General features: G+C 44.7%; 1 protein-coding gene across 1 annotated transcript; it reads left to right on the forward strand.

Annotated features, from left to right (window-relative positions):
* The first annotated feature begins 3953 nt into the window (after window positions 1-3953).
* On the forward strand, window positions 3954-12352 carry LOC121280048 (agouti-related protein-like). The gene is made up of 3 exons (XM_041191678.1): window positions 3954-3981; window positions 5467-5528; window positions 12164-12352. Exons 1-3 carry the CDS (start codon window positions 3954-3956, stop codon window positions 12350-12352), a joined length of 279 nt encoding a protein of 92 aa, XP_041047612.1.
* Window positions 12353-13391: the final 1039 nt, after the last annotated feature.

Here is a 13391-nt window from a genome sequence, read left to right on the forward strand (position 1 = left end):
TGAGGGGCAGTCGGCTCCAGACCTCGTTACAACTTTAGTCCAAACATAGACATAGGGGCTAAATTCTAGGGGTGAAGTGAAATCAAGACAGCATTTATCCAAATGTAAAGTCAATGGGTTTGGGCAAAAGCTCTAATGGTTGCAGTCATGCCTTGTGAAAGAATGCAGCTATAAATATGGAGCTATAAGAAAATCCAGCCATAAATAAAGAGTTATAAGATTTAAAAGAGTGATTCCCTATGAAATAAGGATGAAAAATTAAAAGTGGAGTTCATCTGCTAGGCAAAGGGGCAAGAGATAAAAAATTTATAAACAGGCCTAGGCATAATTATGTGCTTAAGGACAACAACATCCTATAGTATAGGATACGGTATATTCTCTAAACAAGGCAGTTCTGAAAAAAAAACAGGAACATGACCTTTACATCACCATTGATAAGTTGTAAGATACTATAATCTAACAATGGATGACCTTAAGGATGACCCTAAATAACTTGTCAAACTGAATCCTGGAAACTGAGTGACCACTATCTGCAAACATTATCCTGTTTGCTTGTAGGATGTTGACGAAAATCAAACTATGTTGTCCAGTATGAGTGCTCAACATGTTTCCAGCTAGCTTAGCTCTTTTAGGGTATAAATATAGGGACTGCACAGTAGGATTTTTAGATCTATTGGATTCACTCCAGCATCCCTCAAGGTAAAGGTAGCTGTTGTAGAATAGTGAAGATAGTTCTTCTCTTAATTGGGATAGAGGTACCTTTCTGACTTAGTAGTATTAATAAGACCTGATTTCTCTACTGGAAACAAAATTATACTTACCTTTCCTACAACTGTCAATGTTGCAATTGATTTATCATCAAAAGTGAATTGTATGTTTGGTTCTTTAATAAACTCTTCTATAATTTAGAAAACGTATTGTCTCATATAATCTTCTGTATTCAAACTCGAAAACCCATCTCCGTACACTCTTCAGCAGAGAGGTACATTGTTGAGGAGAGATGCCCAGACCCTTATAATATCTGGGTTGTTATAATCTGGCTAAAACTTGTTAAAAAGGCTTCTGGAGGATTGTAATAGTCTTTGGTGGGTCCTTTCCTTCGGGAAAAGTTGAATCTGTTCTTCAGGCCCATTTAAGCGTCTATGAACCTGTCTTTAATCAACCTTAAGTGAGTGTGATCATCCAAGGAGTATGCCTGATCTAAAATAGTCCCAAAAAGGAGCTAAGATTATAAAAGATTTCAGCCTGACACAATGCAATTGGCTGTGGTTTTTGGAGGTCAAGCATCTCCACCCCAGGACATTGCAACAAGAGTTTCTCAGGGCAGTGTCCTAGGCCCAATCATCTTCAGCTACTTCATCAATGACCTTACCTTCATTGGAAGGTTAGGTGTGGGGCTGCTTGCTGATGATTGCACAGTGTTCAGTGTTTCCTTTGCAATTCCCCAGATATTGAAGTAGTCCGAGTTTGCATGCAGCAAGATCTGGGCATCATCCAGGTTTAGGGCTGATAAATGTTCAGTAGCATTTGAGCCAATCATTTCCAATAAAACAGAAGTGTTCAGACATCTCCAGGACCCTGATCCTCTGCCTATATACCCTGTATTGGGGCTATCGCCTCCCATGAGCTGCACCTCTGCTCTCAACCCTGCTCCCCTTTGGAATGGCAGGTCAATGAGGAGAAAACTGCTGCTGTCCCTGCTGGTGCCGCTTCTGCTACTACTGTTGTTGCTGCTGCTCAGCTTGATGCTTATCTGAGGTCCAAGGTCAGACTGTATTGGCAGTATTCATGCTAAACCTGGTTGGCAGATGGGACGTGTAGATGAAACACACAAAACTGGCACACCGAAACAGTATTGAGAGAATGCTGCATTGTCAGAGGCGGTGTCTTTCAGAGGCCATGGCTACCCTCTGAGGTGGGTATAAAGGATCCCATGGCATGATTTCAAACAAAACCAATGGAGTTATCTCTAGTTTCCTGGTCAATATTTATCCATCAATCAACACCAGATGAGTAGATTATGCGGTTATTATTACGTTACTGTTTGTGGAAGTTTCCTGTGCTCTAATTGGCTGCCGTGTTTCCTACATTACAATAGTGACAACACTTCAAAAGTACTTCATTGGCCGTTAGATGCTTTGGGATGTCCTGTGATTGTGCAAGGTGCTACAGAAATGCAAATCTTTCATTCTTTCCTTCTTAAAATTCCAAGGTAGTAGAAAAGACCTCTAAGGTGTTGAAAATCACCTCCAATACAAGTCCTCGGAGCAAACGCCTTTGAATTAGGCAAGGAAGCAGGTAATATGTCTAAGTACTTCTAAGATTTTTTGCCTGTCATGTGCTCACACCCCTCAACTGTCCTCTCTCCTTGCTTTCCCTGGTGATTCCCAGGAAGCCTGGCAAACCTGTGCACTCAGAGATAAATTCCAAAATTCCAGTTAAAATAGCTGCCAATTGCCTTTTAACATATTTCAATTGGCAACCAACTGCGCCTGAAGGGATTTCTCACATGCAGCCAAACATACTAAAGTTAAAGGCTGACATTAGCAGGATACTGCCACTTCCTAATGCACTGTCACTTTCAGGGCTTTTAAACTGGTTACCTGCTCCCAAATCCAATCACTTCTTTGGATCTAAGTTCTTCCTATAGGAATGGATGCTTAGTAATTAAAGTTAAAACAATTCAAATTCAAACCTAGAATTCATTATTTTATGCCAAAATTATAATTTCTATTCCAGCTTATCCTTCAAAACATGTATCTCACCACTGATAGTTCCTAAACCATCATGACAGACCCATCAATTAATTCCTACCACGAAGGCATCAAAGATGCAACACAACACAAACTAATACTAAACAAAAATATTAACAAGTATTTACATGAGCACTTGAAACGCCATAGCATACAGGGCTACAGGCCAAGTGCTGGAAAATGAGATTCGAATAGATAGGTGCTTGATGGCCAACATGGACATGATGGGCCGAAAGGTCTGTTTCTGTGCTGTATAATTCTATGACTCTAAAATGAGCTTTGTTTATATTATACATGGAATAAGAAAAGAAATGAGTGTCATAAATAATTCCCAAATGGTCCCAAAATACCAGAGGATGAAAGTGTAAAAGACCCAGAAGTATTGATAGGCACTGATGGTGTTTGGCAAAGATTAACACACCAAATGGAATGCTGAAACGCAGACAAACAGAGAACACGACTGGCCTTTTCTTCCTACCAAAATGCACAACCTTGCATTTTTCTATATCAAAATTAATGACCAGATAATCTGTTTTAGTGATGTTGATTGAAGGGTCAATATCAGTCCGGACACCAGGGAGTGCTGCCATGCTCATCCAATAGTGCCGTTGGTCCTTTGACAGTACCTGTGAGTGCGGACGAGGCTTTGGTTTAAGGTTTCGCTGGCGAGATGGTGCCTCCGACTGTGTCGCTCTCCCTCAGTTTTGTACAGGAGTGTCAACCTGGATTTTGTGCTCAAGTCTCTGGAGTGGAGTTTGAACCTGAAGCCTTCTGACTCGGGGGCAGAAAGCTAGCACTGATTCAAGGCTGCCATGAATAATCCGAGTAATTTAATGTTAAACAAACCTTGAGCGAAGTAAATACAAATCCCACTCCTCCTTTAATGCTAACGTCACTGTGACGCTGAAGTGCATCCAGTAGCTTTAAACCCGGGCTCTGTGCACAACAGTACCCAAAGACACGAACACTTCTCAACAAGCAGTGGGGGAACAAAAAGTTTGCTTTCATTTCTTACCGAGACTCTTGGTAACTGAAGCTTATTTATTCTAAATGGATCCTTAAATTGAATCTGAGCAAATGCGTTATATACTTATGAAAGATAAATAATCTTTATTATGCAGTGCATCGTTTATCAATATTTATGGCCAGAACTTGAATATTTCTTCCAACTAAATTTTCTGCGTTTACCTCCTAGGTATTATGTTTAACGCTCTGTTGCTGTTCTGCTGGAGTCTGCAGATGGCTCAGGTTGTTCTCACCTCTGGTTCCACCAGGGCTGCAAAGAATGAGCTGGACTCTATCTGGGTGCGGGATGTGGCTCCATACACCGACCTCGCTCTTTTGAACAGGGTCAAGGCCCGACTGTCTGCCGCAGGTGTGTGTTTCAACAATTTCTGTCTAACTCCGGTAAATATCCGCCCCTTAATCCACAACTGGGTGTCAGAATGGAATTTCTTGTACTGTAAGGAGCCCAGAACAAATGGGTTCGTGGTTTCAGTGGAGCACAGTGCCGATTCCACAAAAATATTTTGAATTACATTAAAAACGTTTGTTTTAACCTGGAGGAAATGAAAATGTAACTTTGTGTGTTTATAAACTCAGACCTTCTCACTGCTTGCAGGTAGCTGGACAGTAGCAGAATTATGTTCCAGCAATATATAACTGACCTCGGATTTCTAAGTTTACATTCTGATTTTCACATTAAATCTATTACTTTGTACTATATTAACTTCAAATGTACCAACTGACCCTTAATTTACCAATTGGTGGACCTCCTATGTTGCTCACAGCAGGATATAGTCTCCCCCGCCCTCCCCCTGCATCGACTGCTTTGTTCCCGCTCTTCTGATTTTTTCAGCTTTTTGCTCATTCTGTCTCTATGGTTCTTCTCTTGCTTTCCTCCGAGTCCTGTTTTGTGCTTTCCCACCTGTCCTCCTTAATCGCCCCCACTCAACATTCTGTTGGGAAGATGTTAATGGTATAAAACATAATTTTTTTTGGCTCGCATTATTTTAAGCTATAACATGTCCGTTCAAGCAGAGAGAAAAAAAAGATTTCCAAGGGTCTTCATTTCTAGTAAGATTAAGATTAAATCAAAGCTTCATGTTTCCTAATCTGACCTTCATAGACAACGTGGGTCAGTTTACAAATGATTTTAACATTGTGATTCTGTACTCCAGGTCCACTGGCCGGGCCTGCATTGGAAGGAGCCGTGGATGTAGGTAAGGAGGATCGTATGTCAGAGCACATCATACTGGACCCTGAGGTAACTGCAATTTTCATACAGCAACAAAGCAAAATAGGATGACCAGTGCTGTGTAATCAAGTGGTTCAATTTTTATTACAGTTAAGTTTAGAGTTCTCATAATATATTGTTCCTAAAAATTCATGCAAATGGCTTATGTGTAAGAGCAAGGTGTGAAATTCTTCTATTGAACTGACTTGTCAGCCAAGGCTCAGTTGGCAGCATTCTCACCTGTGTGCTACCAGGTTCTGGGTTCAAGTCCCAATCAGGGGCTTGGACACAAAAATCAAGAGCTGAGACCCCAGCTCAGTACTGAGGGAGAGATGAGATCTTAATCTGAGGGTGGAATTGCCCCAGGTTTGCATGGTGTGGTAAAATGATGTTTCATGAGATGGCAGGTTTTCATGCAGTATTATCCCAAATCTGCCACATTATTTATGTGCTCCCGGGACATATGCCATTTCCATGGCAGGTGGGCTCTCATTCACTTGTCTGCCATCACCCCGCTGCTGCATCATATCTGGCGCCATGTTTAAAGTCCAGCTGCAAGCACACATCTCAGTGCTTCCAGACCACCTCTGCTGCACGAAAGACATGGCCCTGAAACTGAAGAAGACTGCAGTCCCTGGGTTCAGCGACACTTCCCTCGAATGCTTTTTGATGCCATGGAGGCCCGCTGGGATGTCCTCTACCCCAGCTCTGTCCGCAGGATGGTCAGCAACAGTACTAACCCAGCTTGGGAGGTGGTGGCAGCGGTGATCAGTCCCAATGCACTTCAGAGAAGGACAGCTACCCAATGCCGCAAAAGGATGAATGATCTCCTCCGTTCCACTGGGTACGTCACTCTTTTCATCACTCTCAACTCTCACACTCACAAACCCATCACACTTCCAGAGGGCCCTCACTCACTGCCAGTTCAAGGGACATCACCATTCACTCTCTCACACTCACCTTCATTGTCCTCATCCCATCCATGGGATAAATCACCACCTACACAGGCCGGCATACTTATCATCTGGCTTGGCAGGCACCCTGCTTACACTGTCTCCATCTTTATTCATGCAGGGCAAGCTGGCACACAACAAGAGGGGTAGGTTGCTGACCAGGGCCAAATGCCCAATAACACGGTCCTCACGGACTTTGAAATCAGAACCATCCAGCTGACCGGCGAGAATCTGGACTGATCCTTTGCTGATGGTGAGGTTCACCCTCTCTACCAAGTGAGGATCCAGCAGTACTACATCCATCAGACAATCATGCTGTGAGTGATGTGTCCTCTTTCACAGGCCACTGCCTTGCACTAATTATTTCTCCTTGCTTTCGCAGGCACATCTGCCAAACAGCTGACAGAGTCCATGACCCAGGGCCTCCAATCAAGCTCCGAATAAACCTCCAAAGAGGAATCTGAAGATACCCTCCCTGAAGTCCCGACACAGCGCCCACCCACACCCTCCACCAGCACAGAGGCACACACCTCAGTGGGACCTAGCTTTAGAGTAGCCTCGAGATCACAATTTGGTGAGCACTTTCTGATCCACAACAGGCAGCAGCAGGGGCCTCCCTGGCATCCAGCATTCAGAGAACTGCTAGAGGCCAGAAATTTGCTGAGTCCAAGTCAGATGACGAACCTCTGGACTCTGTCATGTCACAGTTGCTGGAGCTGCAAAGTTAAGCTCGGGAACATCAGGAAGGGAGGTCCACTGCACTCCTCAGATTGTAAGGCATGATGGAGGAGTCCATCCGCTATCACTCTGAGGTGATAACGTTGACATGCCAACACACCAAGGTCAACATGGTAGGATGGTGGCCACCATGGAGACCTTGGTCCAGGACATCACTGCTGCACGGGCTCAACTCCATTACTGACACCATAGTTGACCTCTAACAGTGTGTACGCAAGAGGGGTGCTGGGCAGCTCGATGTCACTTCAGCTACTCCTTCCGCTCATGGAGTCAGCCAGGGGCCCTTGGGCACCCATAGGGAGGAGGATCAGCAGGTGCACACTCTGGGCCCATCCATCCAGGTGACTCTGGGAGTGTCCAGCCCATCCGACTCCCCTCTTCCTGTGGCCTTAGCAGCTCCAGCTTCACAGGCTGAAGAGGGTGCCATTGCCAAACAGCAGGACCCCAAAAACAGGCCGGGGCCCTCCAAGTCACAGTCCTCCAGAGGATGCCCACCGAGGTCAACATAGACAGGGCGTCGCAGTCTGCAGGCTGCCTCCACCTCCGCTGTGGATGTCCGAGGAAGCGGCAGGGCTAGGACAGTCATGGAGAATTAGTTGTATAGCCTGGGTTGTTAATCACTTGTACATAGTATTCACTATTGTCAATAAACTCCTAACAATGTCTCCCTGCATGAGCAGTGTTCATGTCACTCTAAGGTGAAACTTTTCTGCACAAGATAGAGGCAGGTGTCTCAGTCCAGGGCCGCTTCCCTGTGCTCTGTGCAGCCTTCAGACCACAGTAATGGTCTGGCCTCACACTCCCTGGAAACATTACTGATGCCTGCACCTCGGCAGTGCTTGTCATTGCTACCAGGTGCCGCAGAGTTCTCTCACTCTCTCTCTGTGTCCTCAGCACCTTTAAGGTGGGGCTGGCCCCCATCTCTGCAGCATGATCATTGAGGCTGTGCTCCTGAAGGGTCAGGTGCTGAAGGCAGACAAAGGATCAGATGCTTCTAAAATTTAATGCCTGCGTCTCTATGATATGACTCTGATCACAGATTGCAAGCGAGCTGCCCTCAGCCTGGAGTCAGACATTTTCAGAGACTATGTGAAGATTTATGGAGTGTCCTCACTGCATGTCATCATCATCCTCCTGCAATTGAGCAACTATTAGGGCCTCATTGTGTTTCCACGACAGCAGCATTATCACAGAGGGTATCAGTGCTTCCATAAGCCAGACTGGAGTCAAACATTCACAGATGCACTGTAAGGATCAATGGGATCACCTCACTGCAGGTAGTCATCATCCTCCTCAAATCTGCTATTAGGGCCTCCCGAACACACCTATCTCGTGTGGCCAGTGTGAGGGCCTCATCCCCATCATCGTTGCCTCCGAGGGCTTCCTCGCTCTCATCCCCATCAACGTCCTCCTCATTGGAGTAGACCTCCAGCTCCTCCATCTCCTCCTCAGTCAGCTCCTCACCCCGTTGCAGTGCCAGGTTGTAATGGGCACAGCAGACGACGACAATATGTGACATCCTCTGTGGGCTGTATTGCAGGGCTCCACCAGACCGGTCCAGGCACCGGAGCCTCATCTTCACCATCCCGATTGTCTGCTCCACCAAGTTGTGAGTTGCATCATGAGCCTCGTTATACCTTCGCTCTGCTGCGGTCTGAGGCCGCCACACAGGTGTCATCAGCCACGGCCTCTGTGAGTGGCACTTGTCCCCAAGGAGCCATCCTGCAGCCTCTGTGGACCCTGGAAGGTTCCAGAGATCTGTGACCAACAGAGAAAGTAGGCGTTGTGCACACTGGAAACTGCGCAGACTTGCAGGATGTGTTTGTGGTGGTAGCACACCAGCTGCACATTCAGCAAATGGAAACCCTTGCGGTTGACGTAGATCACCATGTGTTGAGATTGGGGATCTGAGCACCACGTGAGTGCAGTCGATCACACCCAGCACCTGTGGGAAACCTGAGATCTGGGTGAATCCAATCGCTCTTGCGTACTGGCTGTTCCGGTCCCGGACGAAATGCACAAAGTTGTGTGTCCTTGCAACAATGGCATCCGTGACCTCATGGTTGCACTTGTGGGTGGAGGCTTGTAATATCCCACAGAGGTCACCTGTGGAGCCCTGAAAGGAGCCACTGGCACAGAAATTGAGCGCTGTGATCACTTTCACAGCCACTGGTTGCCCTCCATGTCTCCATGGCGCCAAATCCTGCAGTAGCTGGCAGATGTGACTGACTAGTTCCCTAGACATGTGCAGTCTCTAGTGACACTGGTTCTCAGTCATCTGCAGGAATGAAAGGCGGTGTCTATAGACCCTGGGTGTCCCTAGGCACCAGCCTGCGACAGTCACTGTGGCTCTTGTGCAGTGTGTGTGGGAACTCCAGCTGCCCCTTCACCTTGAGCTTGCTGCTCTTGCCACTGCACAGCCAGGAACCTCAGCCATTCTCTCCTCTGTTGTCTTCACGCTCGGTAGGCCATGAGGCATACAGCTAGTTTATCAGGCTTCATGCTCCTGATGTTGTACTCCTGCAGAATGAAAGAGAGAGACACGTGGTTAGCATGGGTGTAAAAAGAACCTGCCATGGTTAAGTGTGAAGGCCCCTTAAAGCTTCCCGGAGAGTGCTGGCCACCACTTGGATTGCCAGAGATTAACGTGCTGCATGGCTGCCTGAAACCCCACCCATCTCCCCCCCCGACTCCAACTGTCTGATTGGTGGCAGCTTTGTTCAAAGGACTGCTTGCTGTGCAGGGGGCTGTGAGCGCCTCCAGCAGTGACTGCTGCATGGCCAGCTTTAGCAAGGAGATTGTATAATGTGCCCAGTTGTCCAACTGTCCTGCTGTCCACTAAAATGCTTATGACTTTGCAGTCTGTGCCGGAGTGGGCGGTGGGGGGGTGTGAAAAACTTTGGAGCACTTGGTGACACTTTGATGCCTCTGCATTGATTGAGTGGACAGATAGACTAGAAGCCTGACTCCAATCATATCGATGTGGCTGCGCCTGAACAGTCTGAGTTGCAGAGGAACGAATGGTCACTTTCTACAGGTTTCCCGATGCATGGCTTCGCCCACCCCAAATACTTGTGCACTATATTCAACGGCAGACCCTTGGCTCCCCCCTCACCAGTCACCTCAACGGCAGGGCCGCCCTTAACCCCGACCCCCCCCAGTGCCCCTCAAGCTTGAAATCCAACAGGCAACCCTAGTGAGCGCTGTACATCATTGCTGTGTACTCACCACCGAGTTACCCTCATAGTGAAGGCCACCAAGTGCATGTTGTTTATGTGCTGTTGTGAAACACGTTGGCGTGCTTTCCCGCCGATATAGAAGGACAATCCAGTTAGGGGGGAAATGGTTCCGCCAGGCTGGCCTGATACTGATATGCAGATGTATGATAATGACATTCCTGACGTCCAATGGTGGGAAACGTGGCCTGCCATCGGCGGGCTGAGCAGATGATTGCAAACTGGGTTTACGCCATCATGAAACCGATGGTGCCACATTGTGCGCTCCTGCCACCGATCATGCCCAATGCCAGCGGGCATGGAAAATTTTGCTCTGAGGCTCTGCCTGCCTGCTTGGGTTAAGGTAAAAAAATCCCGTAGCACTATTTAGAAGAACAGCAGAGAAGTTATCCCTGGAATCCCGGCCAATATCCTGAATCAACATCACAAAAGTAGATTATTTGGGTCATATCGCTTTGTTGTTTGTGAGAATTCGCTGAGTACAAAATAGCTGCTGGTTTTCAATGATTATACTTTAAAAAGCATTAAATACTTTGAGACATTAGGTGGTCATAGGAAGCACTATATAAATGCAAGTCTTTTTCTTTTATTTTTTATCCCTTTGTCTCCCCAACAGGGTACACAGTGTGATATTTAAATATTAAATTTCTTTAATATAAAAACGATTTCTCTCAAAGCTGTGCCACTTGGTTAAAAGTGTAGCAAACTAAGAACAGCGCAGCTGTCAAGCTAGACAGCTGAACATTTTCAGACTCTCACTTCATATTAGTAAAGGAGCGGCTGATTTTAATGTGTCTGATAAATGAGAGAACAATTCTTCTGAAGGATGATGCTGATATATCCTATGTAATTGTTTTTTTTTAAACAAACTTATAAATGGCAATAAAAGGAGATTGAGCAAGGTCAGCATTGAGGAGGAACAGTCTCCAGACAAAATTCTGGTAAGGGACCTGGAATGGCTGTGATTCATGTGGTAACCAACAAGATAGGCAAGTGAGGGTTGAATGTCCTGCAGTCAGATATTCAGAAGCTGGGTGCTTTTAAATATACAATGCAGAATCTATAAAGGTAACCAAGGAAGTGGTGCAAGGAATAAGGGCAAAAATGAGTGCACACTTCAAATTTAGATTTTCCAAATTTGTGACAGATTACAAGGCTAGGATGAAGATGATATTTCACATGTAATTGGTTTTTGGAATATGGGCATCACTAGCAAGGCTGGCATTTTATTGCTGATCCCTTGTTTTCTTTGAGAAGTTGATGGTGAGCCTTCTTCTTGAACTGCGGCAATCCTTGTGGTGAATGTGCACCCACAGTTCTGTTAGGGATGCAGGTCCACGATTTTAACTCAGCAACGATGAAGGAAAGGTGTTACATATCCAAATCGAGATGGTGTGTGACTTTAATGGGGGAGCTGGAGGTGACGGTGTTCACATGAGGCAGCTGCCCTTATCCTCCTAAGTGGTGGAAGCCGCAGACTTTTTAATACAGTACAGAATAGGAGATTGGTCCATAAGGAAGAAAAGGATAAAATAGGCAACATTTATTTAGTCCAAAAGCATAAGACCGCAGATGCTGGAAATCTGTTATGATGAAGGGTCATCATCGACCTGAAACATTAACTGTCTCTCTCCAAAGATGCTGCCTGACTTGCTGGAGTATTTGCAGCATTTTCTGTTATTTATTTAGTCGCTGGGGAAAACCACTTTCATTTAGCACATAAATCACGTTTGGCCTGAGTGCCTCTTCCAAAATAAAATTTGAGAGAATGGATATTGTTTTTAAAAACCTAGCATTAAATGTATTTTTCCCCAATTTTGCATTCAGAAAATTCGTTAAAATTGTGCGGTCTCAAAACGTTAACTCTGTTTCTCTCTCCACGGACGCTGTCAGACCTGCTGAGTTTTCCAGGATTTTCTGTTTTTATTTCAGAGAGTGATAAATGTTTGGAAGAGCTGCCCAGGGAGACTATCAAGGCTAATTAACATCACTAATTTTAAGAGGGATTCTGACAGTCATTTAATGAGAACTTAGAGATATAGGTGGTGAACTGTGTGCTTTATTATTGGCTGACTAGATGCACCAAAAATCAGATCCTGTATATTTCTGTGCTTTGTGTGTTTGTACATTGTTCATGTTTAACTATTAAATGCAATTGTTCTTAAATTGCTTCAATACTGCCACATTAAGAAATAGTATGTAGCTGTGCTTTCCTAATCTTTAAATTTAAGTTAAATTTAATTGCAGGCAATATCCAATGCTCTGGAGATAGACAGATTGGAGCGTTCACCTAGGAGATGTGTCCGGCACTTGGAATCCTGTTTCGGCCATACTCTGCCTTGCTGTGATCCATGTGCTATTTGCTACTGCAGATTTTTTAATGCCATTTGTTACTGCAGGAAAATTGGCAACAGCTGTCACCAGGGCAAGAGTTAGTTTTGTATCCGTGCTGTCTGCTCGAATATGTTTCAGTGAGGAGCTTATGCTCAAATTTATGTTATATGCTTTTCGTGTGTAACTTGTACTTTTGTAGTTGAAATAAAGTTATGACATATATTTCAGGGAAGGAAAAAAACATGTTTTTGGCCGTACCATCCAGATTTTTATTTGAGACAAGTAGACATTATAGGATTTTGTAACCCTTTGGGGGAGTTTTAAAGCGTCACTTTTTAAATGTGGTCAAGAAAGGGGCATAAAAAATTGCTACAAATAGACATTAATCTCAGGCTTTGTAATACTGCAGGACACCAGTACAGGGATGCATAAAACATTGAATGAACTTGTCTTCTCTGCTATTTTGGAGGGCTTGTTTAAAACCACTTTTTTAAATAAATCAGCAGAGGAAGGAATTCCACATGAAGACATTTAGCATTTGTATAATAGAAGCATAATTTCAAGTCCTTAATTTCTTACATTCTTTAAATCTATGTAACCTTTTACAGTCCCTTTGGACTGTTGTTCAAATGTTCGAAGCTGACTCCATATTGATAACAGGTATGCTTTTTATTTAAACATAAGCATGACTTAATACATGCATATTTGACCAGCAGTTTGCAAGGAACAATTGTAGTTTTATTACCCCATTGGTCCTTGGTTAGGGCCGTGACTCTGTTCCACGTATTCTCCACCCTCTGTCGTTGCACTCTCAGCTTGAGATTCTACACTGAGAGTGGCCCAAGACCCTTCAGTTAGACCCCAAAACAAAGTGCATCAGAGTTCATCCAATCTCGTATCTTCCATGTGCCCAATTATGGGCTTGGCATTTACATGTGTGGGCACAGACAATGCCTCATAACCCCTTATTGTAATTTTTAACCTTTCTGTAAGCTTTCCTTATTTCTGCGTAATAATGAAGACTTTAAAACTAATGACAATTCTAGCTGTGAATAAATTTGGACATCTTTCTCTTTACTAACTTTAATAGCGGAGAAAGAAAACTGTAGTCTAGCAAACCTGATATTAAACTACAACCTAG

This window comes from Carcharodon carcharias, chromosome 7, assembly GCF_017639515.1.
Source record: "Carcharodon carcharias isolate sCarCar2 chromosome 7, sCarCar2.pri, whole genome shotgun sequence".
In the NCBI taxonomy this organism is placed as follows: Eukaryota; Metazoa; Chordata; class Chondrichthyes; order Lamniformes; family Lamnidae; genus Carcharodon; species Carcharodon carcharias.

Excerpts from the sequence above, each read along its gene's own strand:
- LOC121280048 (XM_041191678.1), top strand. The coding sequence starts at position 3,954 with ATGTTTAACGCTCTGTTGCTGTTCTGCT. Across the intron at positions 3,982-5,466 it reads CGCTCTGTTGCTGTTCTGCT|GCAGGTGGGCTCTCATTCAC; the intron begins GGAGTCTGCAGA and ends GCCATTTCCATG. Across the intron at positions 5,529-12,163 it reads TGCATCATATCTGGCGCCAT|GCAATATCCAATGCTCTGGA; the intron begins GTTTAAAGTCCA and ends ATTTAATTGCAG.